At 42.2% G+C, this 15109-nt stretch overlaps 1 protein-coding gene across 1 annotated transcript in view; it reads right to left on the reverse strand.

The window, feature by feature from the left end:
• Positions 1-15109, reverse strand: part of LOC103363027 (phosphatidylinositol-binding clathrin assembly protein) — a gene marked incomplete at its 5' end in the record, with an annotated part of 60335 nt that overhangs the window by 26627 nt on the left and 18599 nt on the right. The window contains 8 exons of the mRNA XM_008289604.1: positions 3378-3501; positions 3719-3804; positions 8141-8182; positions 10455-10561; positions 10999-11110; positions 11628-11721; positions 13251-13353; positions 13587-13662. Coding sequence (XP_008287826.1) covers positions 3378-3501; positions 3719-3804; positions 8141-8182; positions 10455-10561; positions 10999-11110; positions 11628-11721; positions 13251-13353; positions 13587-13662 — 744 coding nt within the window. The remainder of the gene's footprint in view (positions 1-3377; positions 3502-3718; positions 3805-8140; positions 8183-10454; positions 10562-10998; positions 11111-11627; positions 11722-13250; positions 13354-13586; positions 13663-15109) is intronic.

A 15109-nucleotide genomic window follows, 5' to 3' on the forward strand; every position in this document is an offset into this window, starting at 1 on the left:
CACACCTCAAACAGTATTTGACCCTGTCCTGCTGAGACCCAGGTGCTGCTGAAATGCCGACTATTGTTCTCTCTGTGACAGATACACAAACATCAGCAAAGTGCAGCGGCTAAACGGGAATACAGTCAAACACAGAACAGCAATAGATTCTGATTTTTACATTCATTTTAGCTGATTCAAGGCGATGAACTCAATACACATGAACCCCGATGTGACTGCAGCAGCAAATCGCTTTCAATTCGCTCAAACGGTGGAACAAGACTGCTGACGTTTGCATGACGGCTACCGGCTAAACCAAAGACGTTAAAGGCTCTCAGGTAAGAAACCCACCTGGAGAACACAGCGAAAACACCAGAGGTTGTATTACTTGCTGATCCAAGATCGTCACTAAAGCGCTTTGAAGGTGTCCCCACACATTTGCAGTTGTACAAATTTCCCCACCTCCTCCAGACTTTCATTTCTTGCATGAATTTGAATGTTTTGCTTGGGGGTCAGTTTGACGCATGCTGGTAACAGCAGGGACATCGGACTGTCAGCAACTTCTTATTTCTCTGTGGCTTCAGATGACTCTCTATGACAAGTTGTACAATTCAAAATGCATTACAGCGAGTGGAGGAATCCATACTGTTTCTGTATGCGGTTTGTAGAGTGGGAAGAACCTGGTGGCACTGTATTTATATCATCCCCTGAGCGAGCACACTGCTTTTATTTTTTTGCTTTACTGATTGTTTCGATCATTCTTGTTGTTTTATTGCTCGTTCTGTGTGCTCACACTCCATCTGCCTATATTTCCCGATAGATCTTATTACTTGCTGCAGCAATGACCTAATTTCTCCACAGGGATCAATAAATTTGTGTCTTCTCACGCGGGAATATTCTGTGGGAAAACGTTTTTGTTCAAACCCCCTTTCACAACACGCTCTGTTTTGTATACGAGTGAAGCAATTTACTGTACAACAACAGTGCAAATTATTACCCTGCGCGGCCGCCGAGGGAATGGAAACGCAGCTTCTCACAGTGTCTTTGACTGCGTTATTCACACATGACCACCCAGGTGTTTTAATTCCGTTCACAACTCAAACCTTAAGGTATGGAAATGTTCCAATTCGCTTTACAACCTCCTCCACCTGTAAAGGATTTCTGACTTTGAGCGGATTAATAAACAGAAGCTCCTGCTGTACCAGCCTCAGCCGGGCCGAGTCCTCTTCATTTTTATTCTGACAGCGTAGCGAGGAACAAATGGGAACTGCTGTTATTGTTTGGGCTAAGGCCCCAGCTGGACAGTAGCGGAGTGTGTAAGTGTTTTTGTATGTGTGTGTATGTGTGTGTTGAGCCCATATGGACACCAGAGAGCGCAGACAGCTGGACTGGAGTATTTGGACGACCCCTGCTAACCCCGGCTCTCTCACTCTCCTTCTTACTCTGTTATGTTCTCACTCTCACTTTATCTTCCCTCTCCTTTCTAACTAAACCCAAAGGTAATCAGTGGACCTTGGCAGAAACAGGGCAACCAAGGGCACAGAGTAAACAGCGCACTAAAATCCAATCAAACGCGCACACAAACAAAAACACCAAGACACACTGGCAACACATACTGCGACTAATCTGCCAGGATATACACATGCTTCATATACACACAAAGCTCCACAAAGCTCACAGAGATACTGGCAACACCATTGCTAGACACATACTGTATCTATTCTGCCAGGATGTAAGCATGCTTAACATGCACACACGCCCGCGCACACACACACACACACACACACACACGCCGAGCTGCTGTGTGTTTGTGCTGTAGCTCCGCTGCTCTTACTCAATTACAGTTTGCTGTAAGGCAGGACTCCCAGGGCTGGAGCAAGAAATGTCAACACATTTTACACTTGACTTTTCTATTGCTCGGCTCGCCACTGAGACTCCTGGCCTTTATCCTAGACTGGAGCTCAGAACGCACCGACCGGCAACGCTACTGGACAATCCATCAGCAACAACACGGTGCGATTCCCACAGCAAAGCAAAGCGGAGCACCATATATTTTTGCATTAAGAGAATGTGTCATTCGTGAGGGCTCCAGCGGATTTACAGTTCATTCTCTCTCTGCCGGCACAGTCACAGCACGGCCTTAAATCTGGGCCGACGACTGCAGTTACACTTGTCATTTGAGCTGATTTTTGTGATTCGACTCTTCAGCTCTGAGGATCAAATCCCTGCATGCACAAACTTCTCCCCTTACCGTATCTAATAAAATCTGCCATATCTTACTTTCACTTCATGCTCGACACCGACGCTCTTCCTTACAAGTGGGTTCAGTTATAAAAAGAGCTGGTAAAGAGCTTTCATGTCAACTTTAGCATATGTGAGTTCGTGTATCCAGTGCCTTAAATGGCCAACATCATGTATGACAAATTGCTAAGCTACACTGAAATGACAAGAAATAAATTAATGTACTAACAACCAACATGGAAGTCGTCATAAACCACTTTAAAATGAATCCCTTTTGCCTAATAAGGATGAGGATAAACAAACAACACAACTGATCTTTTTTGTTATCTTCTACATTGGATTTGGTGTTAAAGCTCCCATTCACACCAGAGACTAAGATGCGGCCTACATCTGGAGATTCTATCTGTTAACAGGTCTAGCAGCGTTACGACTGTTCGTTAGGACCGATTCTGTTGTGTGATGGAACGTCTGAATGACAAGCGCCAGGTGTTAATGCGCGTGTGCACGCTAACTGGAGTGAACAGGTACAAGACGACGATTGGGGGATCAGCTGCCGGCCTGCAGATGACTAGCTCCGGGCCGATGACAGCCCACAGCAAACGGAGCCAAGATGTTGCTGCAGAGAATCCCTCGTCTCCTTCTCCTCCCAACCAGCCACACTTTGGCCATACGGATGCTTTTATTAATCGTTTGTATGGACGGACAGTCGTTTCTTTTGGCCTTGTTTGTTAGACACCAGGCATTGTATTTTGGTTTGCTGATTTTGTTTGGCTATCTTGCTTCTTTTCTTTTGAAAGATCTGTTTGTTATTTTGGTGGTTGTCCACCCCGAAGCTAAATCCAACTCCTCGGACCTGTAAATATATTATACACCTATTATCAAATCTCCGCAATCTGCTTCCGTGGCTGCTGGGACCTGGTGAAGATGGCTCACGTCCACGCCGTGTCTCAGCCATTCCTGCTTGTATAGAGCTTTCTGTGTCTCCAGAGGGAGCTGCAGGAAATCTGATAAATTGCCTCAATTGATGTCACTTGAAAAGTCACTTGTAAAAGGTGACAGCAGTAACTACCTGACCTGCTGCCGCTGGCCTTTCTGCTGCTGCAGCTCTGACCCTCTGATTCACAAGTGATTTGGCCTAAATGTGTAAAATCTGTTACCTTAAGAGCCTGCAATCGGGCCTGCTCCTCCTCCAAGGCTTGCTGCTTCTCCTTCTCATCCATGCGGCTGAAGGACATGCCGGTGGAGGAGAGAGATGAGACGGCGCTCGACAGGGTTGATGCTCTGCAGCGCAGGAGATAAGGGGAGGAAATAGAGCAGATGTTCAGCGTCTTTGGAGGAGTAAACTTGAGGAAGAACTGCAATGTTTTCTAGACTCTGAAATCTCCTTTGAAATACAACATTTGAGAGTTTTTTTTAAAGGGGTTTGAACTGTGTTTTAAATGTATACGATTCCAAAAAAAAAAAACTGATGCAACTGGCAGGCAATTAAGATGTCTACCTGGTGTCTGCATTCAATTCCTTGGTCTTCTTGCCCTCCAGAGAGGCCAGGTGCTGCTCCAAGGCCTCCAGGAGGCTGCTGGGGGCCTGAGAGAGAAACGAGCACCAGAAAGGATAAAGGAAGTCAGTACTTCGCTCAACTTTCAGAAGATCATTCTCTTTTTCTGTTTCTCTCATATGCACAAAACCCCGCCTACACATACAGTAACACACACACACACGCAGACACGCAGACACACACAAGCACAGCACCCAGAGTTAGTTGGTCTCACAGGAAGGTAACAGAGTGCATCAGGCTCCAAGAATAGCCATGGCAACATGCAGCAAACACTCGCACTGTTAGCAGGAGACTCAAAGGAGAGAGAGAACAAAGGAGGAGGCTGAAAAACAAAGAGTGAGGAAAAAGGTGGAGAGGTTGCGCCTTCGTCTCCTGACTTCACATGAGCAGAGGCCGATCATTTCTGTGCCGTTTCGTCCCCTTCCTATGTTCCCCTCTTTGTCTTGCTTATCGTGCATTGTCTCCCCCACGCTGTGAGGTGCTGACATACTTGCACAATGGGACCCCCTCGTTACCGCTGACTCGTCAGCGTGTCTGCTGTGGTTTTACTAAATCTCTCTGCATTCACTACACGTGGGGATTGAGATTATACTCCTTATCTTTTATCCTTTTCCTAATTACTTGCCCATAAAAACAACTGAGGCTAAAGAGTCTTTCAAAAGCTCTTCGTTGCAAGACGACACGAGGCAGCAGCACTAAATATGAGCTCAACTATTCTGGAGTACAAGTTAGCGAGCAGGTTACTTGGGGATTGTTGCTATGCTACTTCAGATAACACAGTTCAGCTGCAGATTCAAGTTCAGCTCCAATTGTTCACATTATACAACACTATGTCTTCTGCGCTCGTTAGGTGCCTCATTACTGCTCAAAAGACCACAGGAAACAAGAGGGCAAAAGTGAGCCAGACAGCTGCATTATTAAGTGTACAATCAGTCGTTCTCTTGTGCACATCTACAACTTAACATGCAGGAGAAAAAAAAGACCTTTTCTCTTTCAGCTGAGGAGAGAGGAGGGGAAATTCTTCCACTGTGAAAATATGACAACGTCATGTCTGCCTCTCCATCCACAAGAATGCAAAGTGTGCTGTCAGGAGGGCTGCAGACATGTATGCAAACACACACACACAACACACACACACACACACACACACACACACACATTTGGGAGGCGTTTTGGCTGCTGAGTCCGCGGCTGGCTAGACGGTGGGTTCTTGCCAAACTGTTGCCTGGTTGTTAAAGAAACAGCAACTCACAGAAGAGAAAGAGACCATCTTTAACTGTCACTGGGTTTGAATAGGGGGAAAAGAAGACCTTGTGTATGCCCAGTCAATATTAGCTCAGACACACTCGCTCTGCAGGGTGTCTCTTGACTGTCTTCCTTTGTGACAGACTGTGAGCGCACCTTCCTCCTCGTGACATACTTTGTGGTGATACTTCTAACTTTGGAAGGCATGGGGGAAAAAAATAGACATCGCAAAAAAAAAAAAAGGAGAGAATCCCCCTTTTCTCCTCTCTCATGTTTCCTTTTTGTCAATGATTACACAGTAACGCTCAGGTCATTCACTATTAAAGCACCTCCGCCATGCATGTTGAAGCAATGATGTTGTGCATGACAAATACGAAATAAACAACATCTAAGTAGGAGGATGGAATTTAAATGAGCAAGTCGAAACCCGGTGCACAGATTCTTTCATGCAGATGAAGACGGAGGGGCGGAGGGGTGAAGCCTCATTTTCTATTCATGAGGTTTCATGGCCTTTTGCTTGTTGTGCCAGAGCTCAGTGTGTGCAGTTTGCCGTGTGCGTTTGAAAGCTACAAGCAAGCCACCTGAGGCCAACGCACACATATTGTACTGAGTCGACACCGGATCACTCCATACTGGGGGAAATAGAGGAAGAGCATGCCTTTGAGTGCTCGGGGTGTACTCCAAGTGTGTATGGCTGCACATACACACACACACACACACTATCAGCAAGTGGGACATTCATGCAGGGGGTTAAGCGGGTTGGAGGGGGTAAGCAGTACAGTATGCAACCCACCACCTACAATGTATGATCCTTTTGTTTTCTGCGACAGAAGGGGGAGAAGAAAAACGTCTACTTAATGGCTACAGCAAAGTGTGCAGTTCGACTGAGTTCAACACCCACACAGTCCATCCACGTGCCGCTAACTTCCAGCTTTACTGTCTAACGATTTTGTAGTGATGCGTGACCGAGGTCACGTTCCACAGAGGCTGTAAAACGTTACCGCGGTGTGTCCGAGTGCAGGGGATGTTTTTTCTTGAGGCAAAAAAAATAAAAAATGCACCAAAGTTGTCAACTAAGTACCTGCAGTTTAAAAAAATGTCAATTTAATTAGAGCGGAAGTTAATGATTATTTCATTATAGCTAAAACTGTCAGCCAGGATTGTGGCAGTTGAAATTTTTCCCTCCTGGTTCCAATAACTGAATAACTTGAGTATAAAGTCAATGTATCTGCCAATACATGGTACTGGTGTCTGAACTCTACTTGGCAGTGAATTGAGTTGGCTGCCTGCTGCGCCTGAAGCACAGCACAGACAATGCCACTGACAAAGAAGCTGCATTAAACTTGGATTAGTACCATAATGTTACTATGTATTATGGAATAAGTAAGTATTGGGGCCAATAGCAGATCCAATTGCTGCATACCCACTTATTATTTTGATGAATTACTCTATGATAAAAAGTCTACAGCCATGCTAGCAGGTCTGTGAGGCTGCACAGCTGGTCTCGGAGAAATGCAAACATAAGCATGCTAGTGTTTGGTTACCATCGTCATTTAGCACATTAGCACGCTCCCACTTTAGATAATTAGCAATAAATCCAAAGTACAGCGAAGACTGTTGGGAATGTTTTACAGATAATTCATCACGAAATTTTTAGCCTGATGATGATGCCACATAAAAAGCTAAGCCAAGACCATAGTGATTATAACTCATCCTCTGGGGACCCTGAATGTGTGAACCTCATTCCACTCAACCAAGAATTGTTGAGGTATTTCAGTGTGAACCAAAACAGTGAACAAACCGAGTGACGATAAGCCCCGTGCTGCCAGCTGGGCTTCAAATACTTATTCAAATTTCCTCAAGGTGATGTAAGTAAACTGCATAGTTTGTAAGATTACTTGTCAAAAACTCCAAGATATTTAGTTTACAGTGACACAGACCAAAGATCAGCAGCGATTCACCACCTTCTAGAAGCTGGAACATGCAAATTGTGGCATTTCTGTTGGGGGAAAAAATCTATTTAATAAGCAAAAAACTGATTGGTTGCTATTTTAATAATAAATGAATAAACTGAGTCACGTTTTAAGCAAAATGTCAAACATGTTTTGCTCCAGCTTCTCAAATATGAGGAATTGTGACTTCGTTCTGCTTTAAATTATCGTAAACTTCATATCTACCTGCTAAACATGACAAGACATTTCACCTCGGGCCTTACTTAACATTGGTTAATTCCAACAACGGACAGATGAATGGATAAAAACAGTCCTGCTCTTGAACATTTTGAGTCCACTGAATCCAAGGACATGGCTTCTATTTTTAATATGCTAAGCTAACTCAAACTAATCAACAAATAAAAAGGTCGTTGACAGCATTAGGATGAATTTTAAACAGCTGTTTATCAAGATTTCTCAGCCTGATGTGTAACTTCATGTGTGCGAGCCCAACCCAACACATCTACAGTGTCTCAGAGGTCCACCCATACACCATTAGGAGGATAAAAAAACATGCTTCAAGCAATTCCACCGAATTCACAATTAGATAGAAAAGCAACGTTATCCTTGACGAGTAAAAACAGAACTCATGTCGTACATTCCTTTGTATTGTTGCCGTCTTTTTTCAAGCCCTTTGTTGTTGCAATTATTCTTATTTTTGTAGATTCAAGGTCTGAGCTTATTGTTCGCCTTTGCTCAGGGTTTTCAAAACCACGTGACGCATCAGGCCTGCTGATGGCGCAGTGTTTTAGCAGGCCGACTTAACACATATCAGCCTGTTGTCGGATCTATAATGAGCATTTAGAGGGGAAAAGAGAAAGCAGGAAAGCAAAATCAATCAAACCAGAGGGGAGTTGCCTAGATTTGAACAGTAAGATCAGGTTAGACAAGATGGTTGAAATAAAAACGAGTGGGAAGGAGTGAACAATTGGAAAGAGGGGGAACGAGGTTTTAAGCCGAGGTGAAACAAGGTGTGAGTCGATGGATGAAAGCACAGAGGGAGCAAAGAAACCACATGTACTGCTGAAGGGGAGAGGCTTGAAAAAAGGTGAGAAGGAAAGAGAGAAGGCAAGAAAAGAGGAAGAGCTGGAATCAGAAACGAGAGGTGGAAAGTGAGATGTACACTGACCTGTGAGAGATCTGGGATGTCACCCTGATCTATTCCAACTTGCTGTCGTCAAAAACAAACAAATCAACAAAATAAAAAGAAAGGGAGAAAGGTAGGTGGGATAAAATGGAGAAGAAAACATAAAAAGAAGGGCAGGGTCCATTCGGAAAAAAAGATGAGAAAAGAAAAAAAAAAAAAACAGGGGAATCATTACTTCATGCAGTGGCAGTGTCAACATAAACGACAACAGAAATAAACAGGAAAAAGTTTTCGACATCTGGATTGGCTGGTGATCCAACCGATCCCCACAGTGAATGACAATGATGACTGCACAGTGATAAATATGTCTGACCGATGAGGGAGAGCAGGCATGAATGATGGCGTGATAACGCTGAACACACTCATAAAAGGACACTTACTCTGCACCAAAACCAGCTCCAACAGACTCACAACTGAGACGGAAAACATCTGTGTGAACACGTTGACTTCTCGGGACACACAGAGAACATTAGAGGCTAAATCTGAACAGTCGTCAGATAAAACTTTATCATCTGATTTATCAGCAGAGAATTGAAATTGTCAGATTTATCAAAAAATACTATTATTCTAGTTCTTGACTAGTAGTTGCTCTGAGAAAATTGAACATTAAGGTTGCAATTATCAATGATTTTGGTGGTTGAAGTAATCTGATAAGAAGCTACTTTGTATTATTATTTTTTTAAAAAGCATTTTGTGTTTTTATTTTATTATGTTTCCTTTGTAGAACAATTCAAAATTATTTTAAAAATTTTATTGCTTCACCCTCAGAACCCCAAAAGCTTCCAGCAAGTTTAAAAGGCATGCTTCCTTGACAAAAAATCTACAAAATGATACCGTTCTTCAGAGACAGGAGCTATAGAAAAAAAATCTGATTTTCAACTCTCTGGTGGTCTCGAGCTACTCGTCTGTGACATTTTGACAGAAAAAATAATCAAATTTGTACTTAAAATTGACATATTAACTCAACAATCCACTTTATGCTGCATGTCTCTTTTAAAAATAAAAAATATAAAACAAAAAACAGATTCTGTAAAAAAAAAAATCTGCAAACCTCAGCGCAACCATGAAACTATTAGTGACTTTAAAAAAAAAAAACAAAATCCAAGATATTCTAATTTAGGTTTTTTTTTTAGATTGTTTAAGTTTTATGGCACTTTTCTGCACATTTCTGAGTTCTCTCTCCTCCTAGCCATGCTTGTTCTGTTTCCATAGAGGTGCAGGAAAAACTAGGAATCTCTTGGGGTTCAGAGGGTTAAATTGCATTTAAGTACTTGTATTGGCGCACACGTTACATTTAACATTTCAGAATTCAAATAGTCGTGATGCAAAATCTATCGAGGACTCAGTCAGTTTATGCATATATCACATATGATCTGACTTTATTACATGTCGTGTGCCTACAGCGCATGATTTAAACGCTTTTCAGGTGGATTTTTTGAAGTATTCAGTGTCTCATCAGACAGCCTCTCCCAGGAATTTACTGACATTGACGGTTAGAAAACAGTTAAGAGGTAAGCATTTAAAAAAAAAACAGTCCAAAAACAGAACACATCATTATTTATTCACTGTATCTGTGTTTTTTAATTAAGCACCCTCCTTGTAAAAACAAACAAAAACACCTAATTGTCCAGGGAGCTCCTTTAAACCTAATTATAAAAGACAAAGGAATCTGATTGGAGCCATTTATTTCTATGTACATTAATGCGGGGGAAAGTGCAACCACCAGTGTAGCTTCCACTGCTCAAGTTAGAGTAGCTGCTTCCCACTGTTTCAGGTCTGCTGAAACAATGGAGGGAGGGAAGGAAGAGGGCACAAGCGAAACAGAAAGAAAGAGGGATGATCTGTGGGCACTGGGCGAACGAGAGCCACATGAGTATCCATCTTTGTCAAGGGGAGAGGGAAGCGCGAGGGGGAAGAAAGGATTAGACGGAGGAGTGTGGGGAGCGGAGGGAGAGGGAGCTAACGGAGCGCCTAACCACATCCTCCATCTTAGGGTTATTTTGGGTGGATATATGTGTGTGTACAGCAAATGTGGGGCAGGGAGGGTAAGTTAGGGTGCTCTTGTCTGAACATAGTACAGTAGCTGCGTGAGCGAAACTCGCTGTGGGAAAAAATACACTTTCTAAAGTACAGTTTGGGTATAACTGTGTTAAATATAAACAAAAATATGTGATTAGAAAACAGCTTCTCTTCCAAAAAATACAAAAGTTAAGAGCAAAAGTTGACAAAACACACCCTAGATAATGTATATTCCTGATGTGTGCGTGCATGTATGTATTCCTGAGTGTGAATATACCTCTGCCACTTTCAGGAACTCTGACAGTTTCGTCATCCTGTAAAGAAATTTCTTGTAGATGTCCAGAGCATCTTTACACTGGTTCTTCTTCATGTCGAAGTATTTCTCTATGGAGACAGAGGAGAGCGTAGATGAGGGAGGGAGGGGGGGAGAAAATAAAGGTTTAAAAGGAAAGGAAGGAAGAGGTGAATAAAAGAGATAAGGAAGGAGGGAAGGAAGAAGAAACAAGGCAGGGAAGAAAAAAAAATCAGAACACGATCGGGTGGAGACAAACAGAAACACTTGGCAGCTACATGACAGCTTGTCAAAAACCTACTCTGCTGCCCTGACAACCACACTGTGCACATACATGTGTGTCTGTGCGTGCTGCTGCTGTCGGGGTTGTGTTTTCATATCTGCCAGACATGAGCACGCGCATGTTTGGACACGCAAAACAAACTGTAGCTATACTTACACCTGATCATTTCTGACACGTCTACCAGAGAGCGCATTAGTCGGCTCACTGTGTTCGCTCTGTGAGTGCACGCGTGTTCACATGTGTTACCCAGTAGGTTGATGACCCCTTCATTGTAAGCAGCAAACAGCCTTATGGAGTCTTTGAAGAGCAGCATGAAGGCTGAGTTGATCACGCCGTTGGTCAGCTCATTAGGGTTGGCCTGCACAGGAGAGAGGAGAAGGTAAATGAGACGTCTCTGTCACATCTCTGCAAAGCTTTTTATGGAAACAAAGCATCTCTTTCAAATGTACCCAAACACCTTTTTTCCCCCCAAATAGCGACACCTCTCACACTCTGGCATGAACACACCACCGCACACCGAGCAAATGTCTATCCGGTCTAGGTGGGAAAATACAAACACACAGGCTGACTCTCAACCAGCACATTCACTATGCATTCCAATGAGGAACTTCCATCACCATCCATTTTTATCGCTCTTTGAAGCTCGCTGGCACAAACCACAATGCACCCACAATTTCAGCGAATCCCCACCCAATCCAGCTCTCCCCTCCCTGCAAACGCACACCGACGTCTGAAACCTGTGGCCATAGAACGCTCCTTAAGTCACTAAAGAGGAGTTTTAAACTTTGCAAACCGTTGTTTCAATTTACATTTTGATTGGAAAGTGAATCAAGCGCAGCTCTGACAAGCGCACATATATTTAACACACTTCATACCTGGAAATCCAGCAGAGCGTCCAGCTGGTTCTGAATGATGGGCAGCGTCTTGATCAGCTTCTCTGTGTTCATGGTGCGCATCACGCCGTCAATACTGACAAAGCAGGAAACAAACAGACACACGCCATTACAGCGGGGCACCTCGTTGGGGGGAAATACAAATGCAAATTCTGATGCAAATTAGGTAAAAAAAAAAACAACAAATGAAGAGATGATGCAGAAGCATGTGCGATATGACAAAGTAAACCAATATTTGCATACTAAAGCTTCCTCAGTAATGCAAAGTCTTTACAGCTTCTTGAGGTGCAACGCTCGCAACAAATGGCGACTGAAGACACATTCTTCTGATGAATAATGAGAGTCTGAGCGGCAGGATCAGCGTGACACGGATCCAGTGTCAGTCCACAACAGCTGGACTTTGTGAAATTTAAATGATCTTCTAAGCACGACCTCCTGAAAGGTTTAACCCACTTTGGCTCTCAAACAAAGGCTCCGGCGAGGCTGTGTTATGATTAGCTGATGCATTAAAACAGCGGTTGTCAAACCTTTTGAGAAACGACCCCCGAGATAAGTTTGTATTCGTGAGCCCCAAATTTAAATTCTTAATATATCATGAGTCATAATTTTGTTGTTCATGCATTAATGTGTAAAAATTAATGTGTTAATTCAACAGATTAATCTCTTTACATGAACACCTTCATTTTCTTTTGAATGAATGAATGAATGAATGAATGAATTGAATGAATGAATGAATGAATGAATTGAATTCATTTTGAACAAATGAAAGGGAAAAAAAATCTGAAAACAAAAGAATAATAATTTAAAACGAACAAAAAAGAATAATATCGCATAATCAAGTCATAATATTAACAAGTTCAAAAAAAGGAGTGGGAAGAAGTATATACTTTTAATTTTAACAGCCCTAATACACATTTATTTGATAAATGTAGGCTTTATTTGTTTTTTTCACAATGATCTGGTGACGCCCTGAAATTATCTTGGGACCCCTGTGGGGGTCCCGATTCCCAGTTTGAGAATCTCTGCATTAAAATATCAGGAATTTAATGTCATACACTTCTTACAATCACTGCTATCAAATGAGTAGTTTCATATATATATATATTATAGGTTTATCTACTTTATTGCTGGGAGTTGCATCAGAAGATGATACCACTTCTATACATAAAACTAAAGCTAGTTGAAAGTTAGCTTAGCTTAGCATAAGGGGCAAGCAGCTCACTTGGCTTAGCCTAAAATCAGCACCTCTAAATCTCACTGATTTTCATAATTTTTTTGTTTATGTGAACAAAAAAGTCTTTTCACTAAACTAACAGTCGTCAAGTCCTCAAAACTGAACTACAGCAAGCAGTTAAAATCGTTTTTTTTAACACTGTGGTGGTTCATTTGTTAGTCTCATCAAGCTGACTAAAATTAAAACTGCAGTATTTCACAACCATGTTCCATCTTCCAGCTGCACAGGAAACTTTTGGCAGGTAGAACAACCAACAGTTCTGTCTATCGCGGTTCTCTCACCGCGCTGCCAAAGATAAACACCGTGTCCTGATGTGTGACAAGATAAGTGTGAAACGATGAGTAAAGGTGACATTTGGTGACCGGCCCTACCCCCTCTTCATCTTGGTGAAATCCACAGCCACCAGTCTGTAGGACATGGCCTTCTCGTTCAGGTAGCGACTGTATCGTCTGATGAAGGTTGACATGTCGTAACCTGGGAGAGAAAAACAGAGGAAGGAACGATACTGAGAGGGCTACAAATGACTTCTGGCATTTATTTAGTCTTTTAAATACTTGGGCTTGATTGTCTAACACATTCTGGTACACTGTGTAATGTCCTTTGAGGCAAATCTATCCCATCTGGTTCTTCGAAAACAAATTAAGCTGTGAATTATCTTCACAGGACTTGCAGAGAGTAAAATGTGAATGAGTGTTGCTGTGCTTTACCTTGCAGGGCTCCCTTATCCAGGAAGTTGTTCAGGTTAAACAGAGTGTTTCTGGAGGCCAGGTACTGGATGAAACGCTGCGACAAGACAGACAAACGGGAAAAAGTTCATTTTTGATCGAATCACGGTCTGAGAAGCGTCGATCCACATTTAAAAAAAAAAAAAAGAAGCTGCATTGACAAATTAACAAAACAAATGAGTTCTAAATTTGAAACAAAATGTACGCTTGATTCATTCTTAATAAATTTCTTTGTAAATTCTTTGAGTTCCAGTCAGTTGTTGGGCTGCCTGAGATACCGGATGGCTGGAAAAGTTGCATGTTAATAAACAAACAACACAGTTTTACCACAAATCTCCAGCAGTGCTAGAAAACACTGGAAATGTGTGTTTCTCACTGTATTCTAGTGTAAAGTTCAATACTGATGAAAACCTGCAAGCTCGGTTTACACACAAAACAAAAGGTCTGCAGAAAGTTAGCGGCTCTGAGAGGCTCATTTATCATGTTTAGCTTTAATTTAGCTCGTTAGCATGCTAAAATGTGTTTTTACTAAGTACAGCTCAGGCTGATGGAGATGCATTTCAACATATCTGGATGTAAATAAATTCAACAAAGTGAAATTTTGACTCGATGTTGACGCTGTGCACAATGAATAATGTTTTAAGAATGAACCCTCTGAATACTATGGATGTCTGCGGTCACGTAGATGTCACGTAGACGCTGAGATGTTTCACTGGATGAGTCAAAACCTTGTCCTGTCTGGTGTCGCAAGATGAAAAGTCAAAAGGTCACCATCGTCATCAGGCTTCATCCTCTGGGGAGAATGAATGTCTGTGCAAACCTCATGGCAATCTCTCTAACAGTTCAGATATGTCATATCTCACTGTCTACAAGCCGTCCATCCTGTGTGTGTGCCAACAAATTCAGTTTTATTGCCTTTATTCTGATAGATATTCCAATTACAGTATGAGTCACAATTTTAGTAGTAATTTTTGCATTTCTTTTCTACTGAAACAAATAGAAAGTGATTTCATCGTATGTTCCCTTTTCATCTGAATGTGATTTAGAGGTCGGGAATCTCCTGAGAACACACACTGGTTCATTTATAACAGCATGTTGTGACACATTTCCCCTTTCTGGAAAAAAATGGCAACTCCTGCGATATATGGATGTTGCACTTGGTCACATAGAGATGATCTGTTTACACGTTATTTCAGGGTGTGAAACGCAGACTTCACCTTTAGAAGCTGCTGGCATGCTTTCTCCTACAATAAAAGGTTTTTTTCAGATAACTGAAAAGATCAAATTGATCGACTGAAGCGCACATGCTGACAGATGGTGATAGTTGATGCTCGTTAGTCAACAGCTAATAAGGAAGAATGATATGAATCATCGCTGACTTGAGGTCTCTATTAAGAGGCGGTACGCAGCCATCTCCGTTCTGACTCAAACGCTTAATCTCTCAAGATGTTTAAATGCCTGTGATGACTAAATTACTTCATGTTCTTTAAAAAGCTGCCTCTTCC

The sequence above is a fragment of the Stegastes partitus genome, unplaced genomic scaffold, assembly GCF_000690725.1.
Source record: "Stegastes partitus isolate 25-593 unplaced genomic scaffold, Stegastes_partitus-1.0.2 Scaffold625, whole genome shotgun sequence".
Lineage (NCBI taxonomy): Eukaryota > Metazoa > Chordata > Actinopteri > Pomacentridae > Stegastes > Stegastes partitus.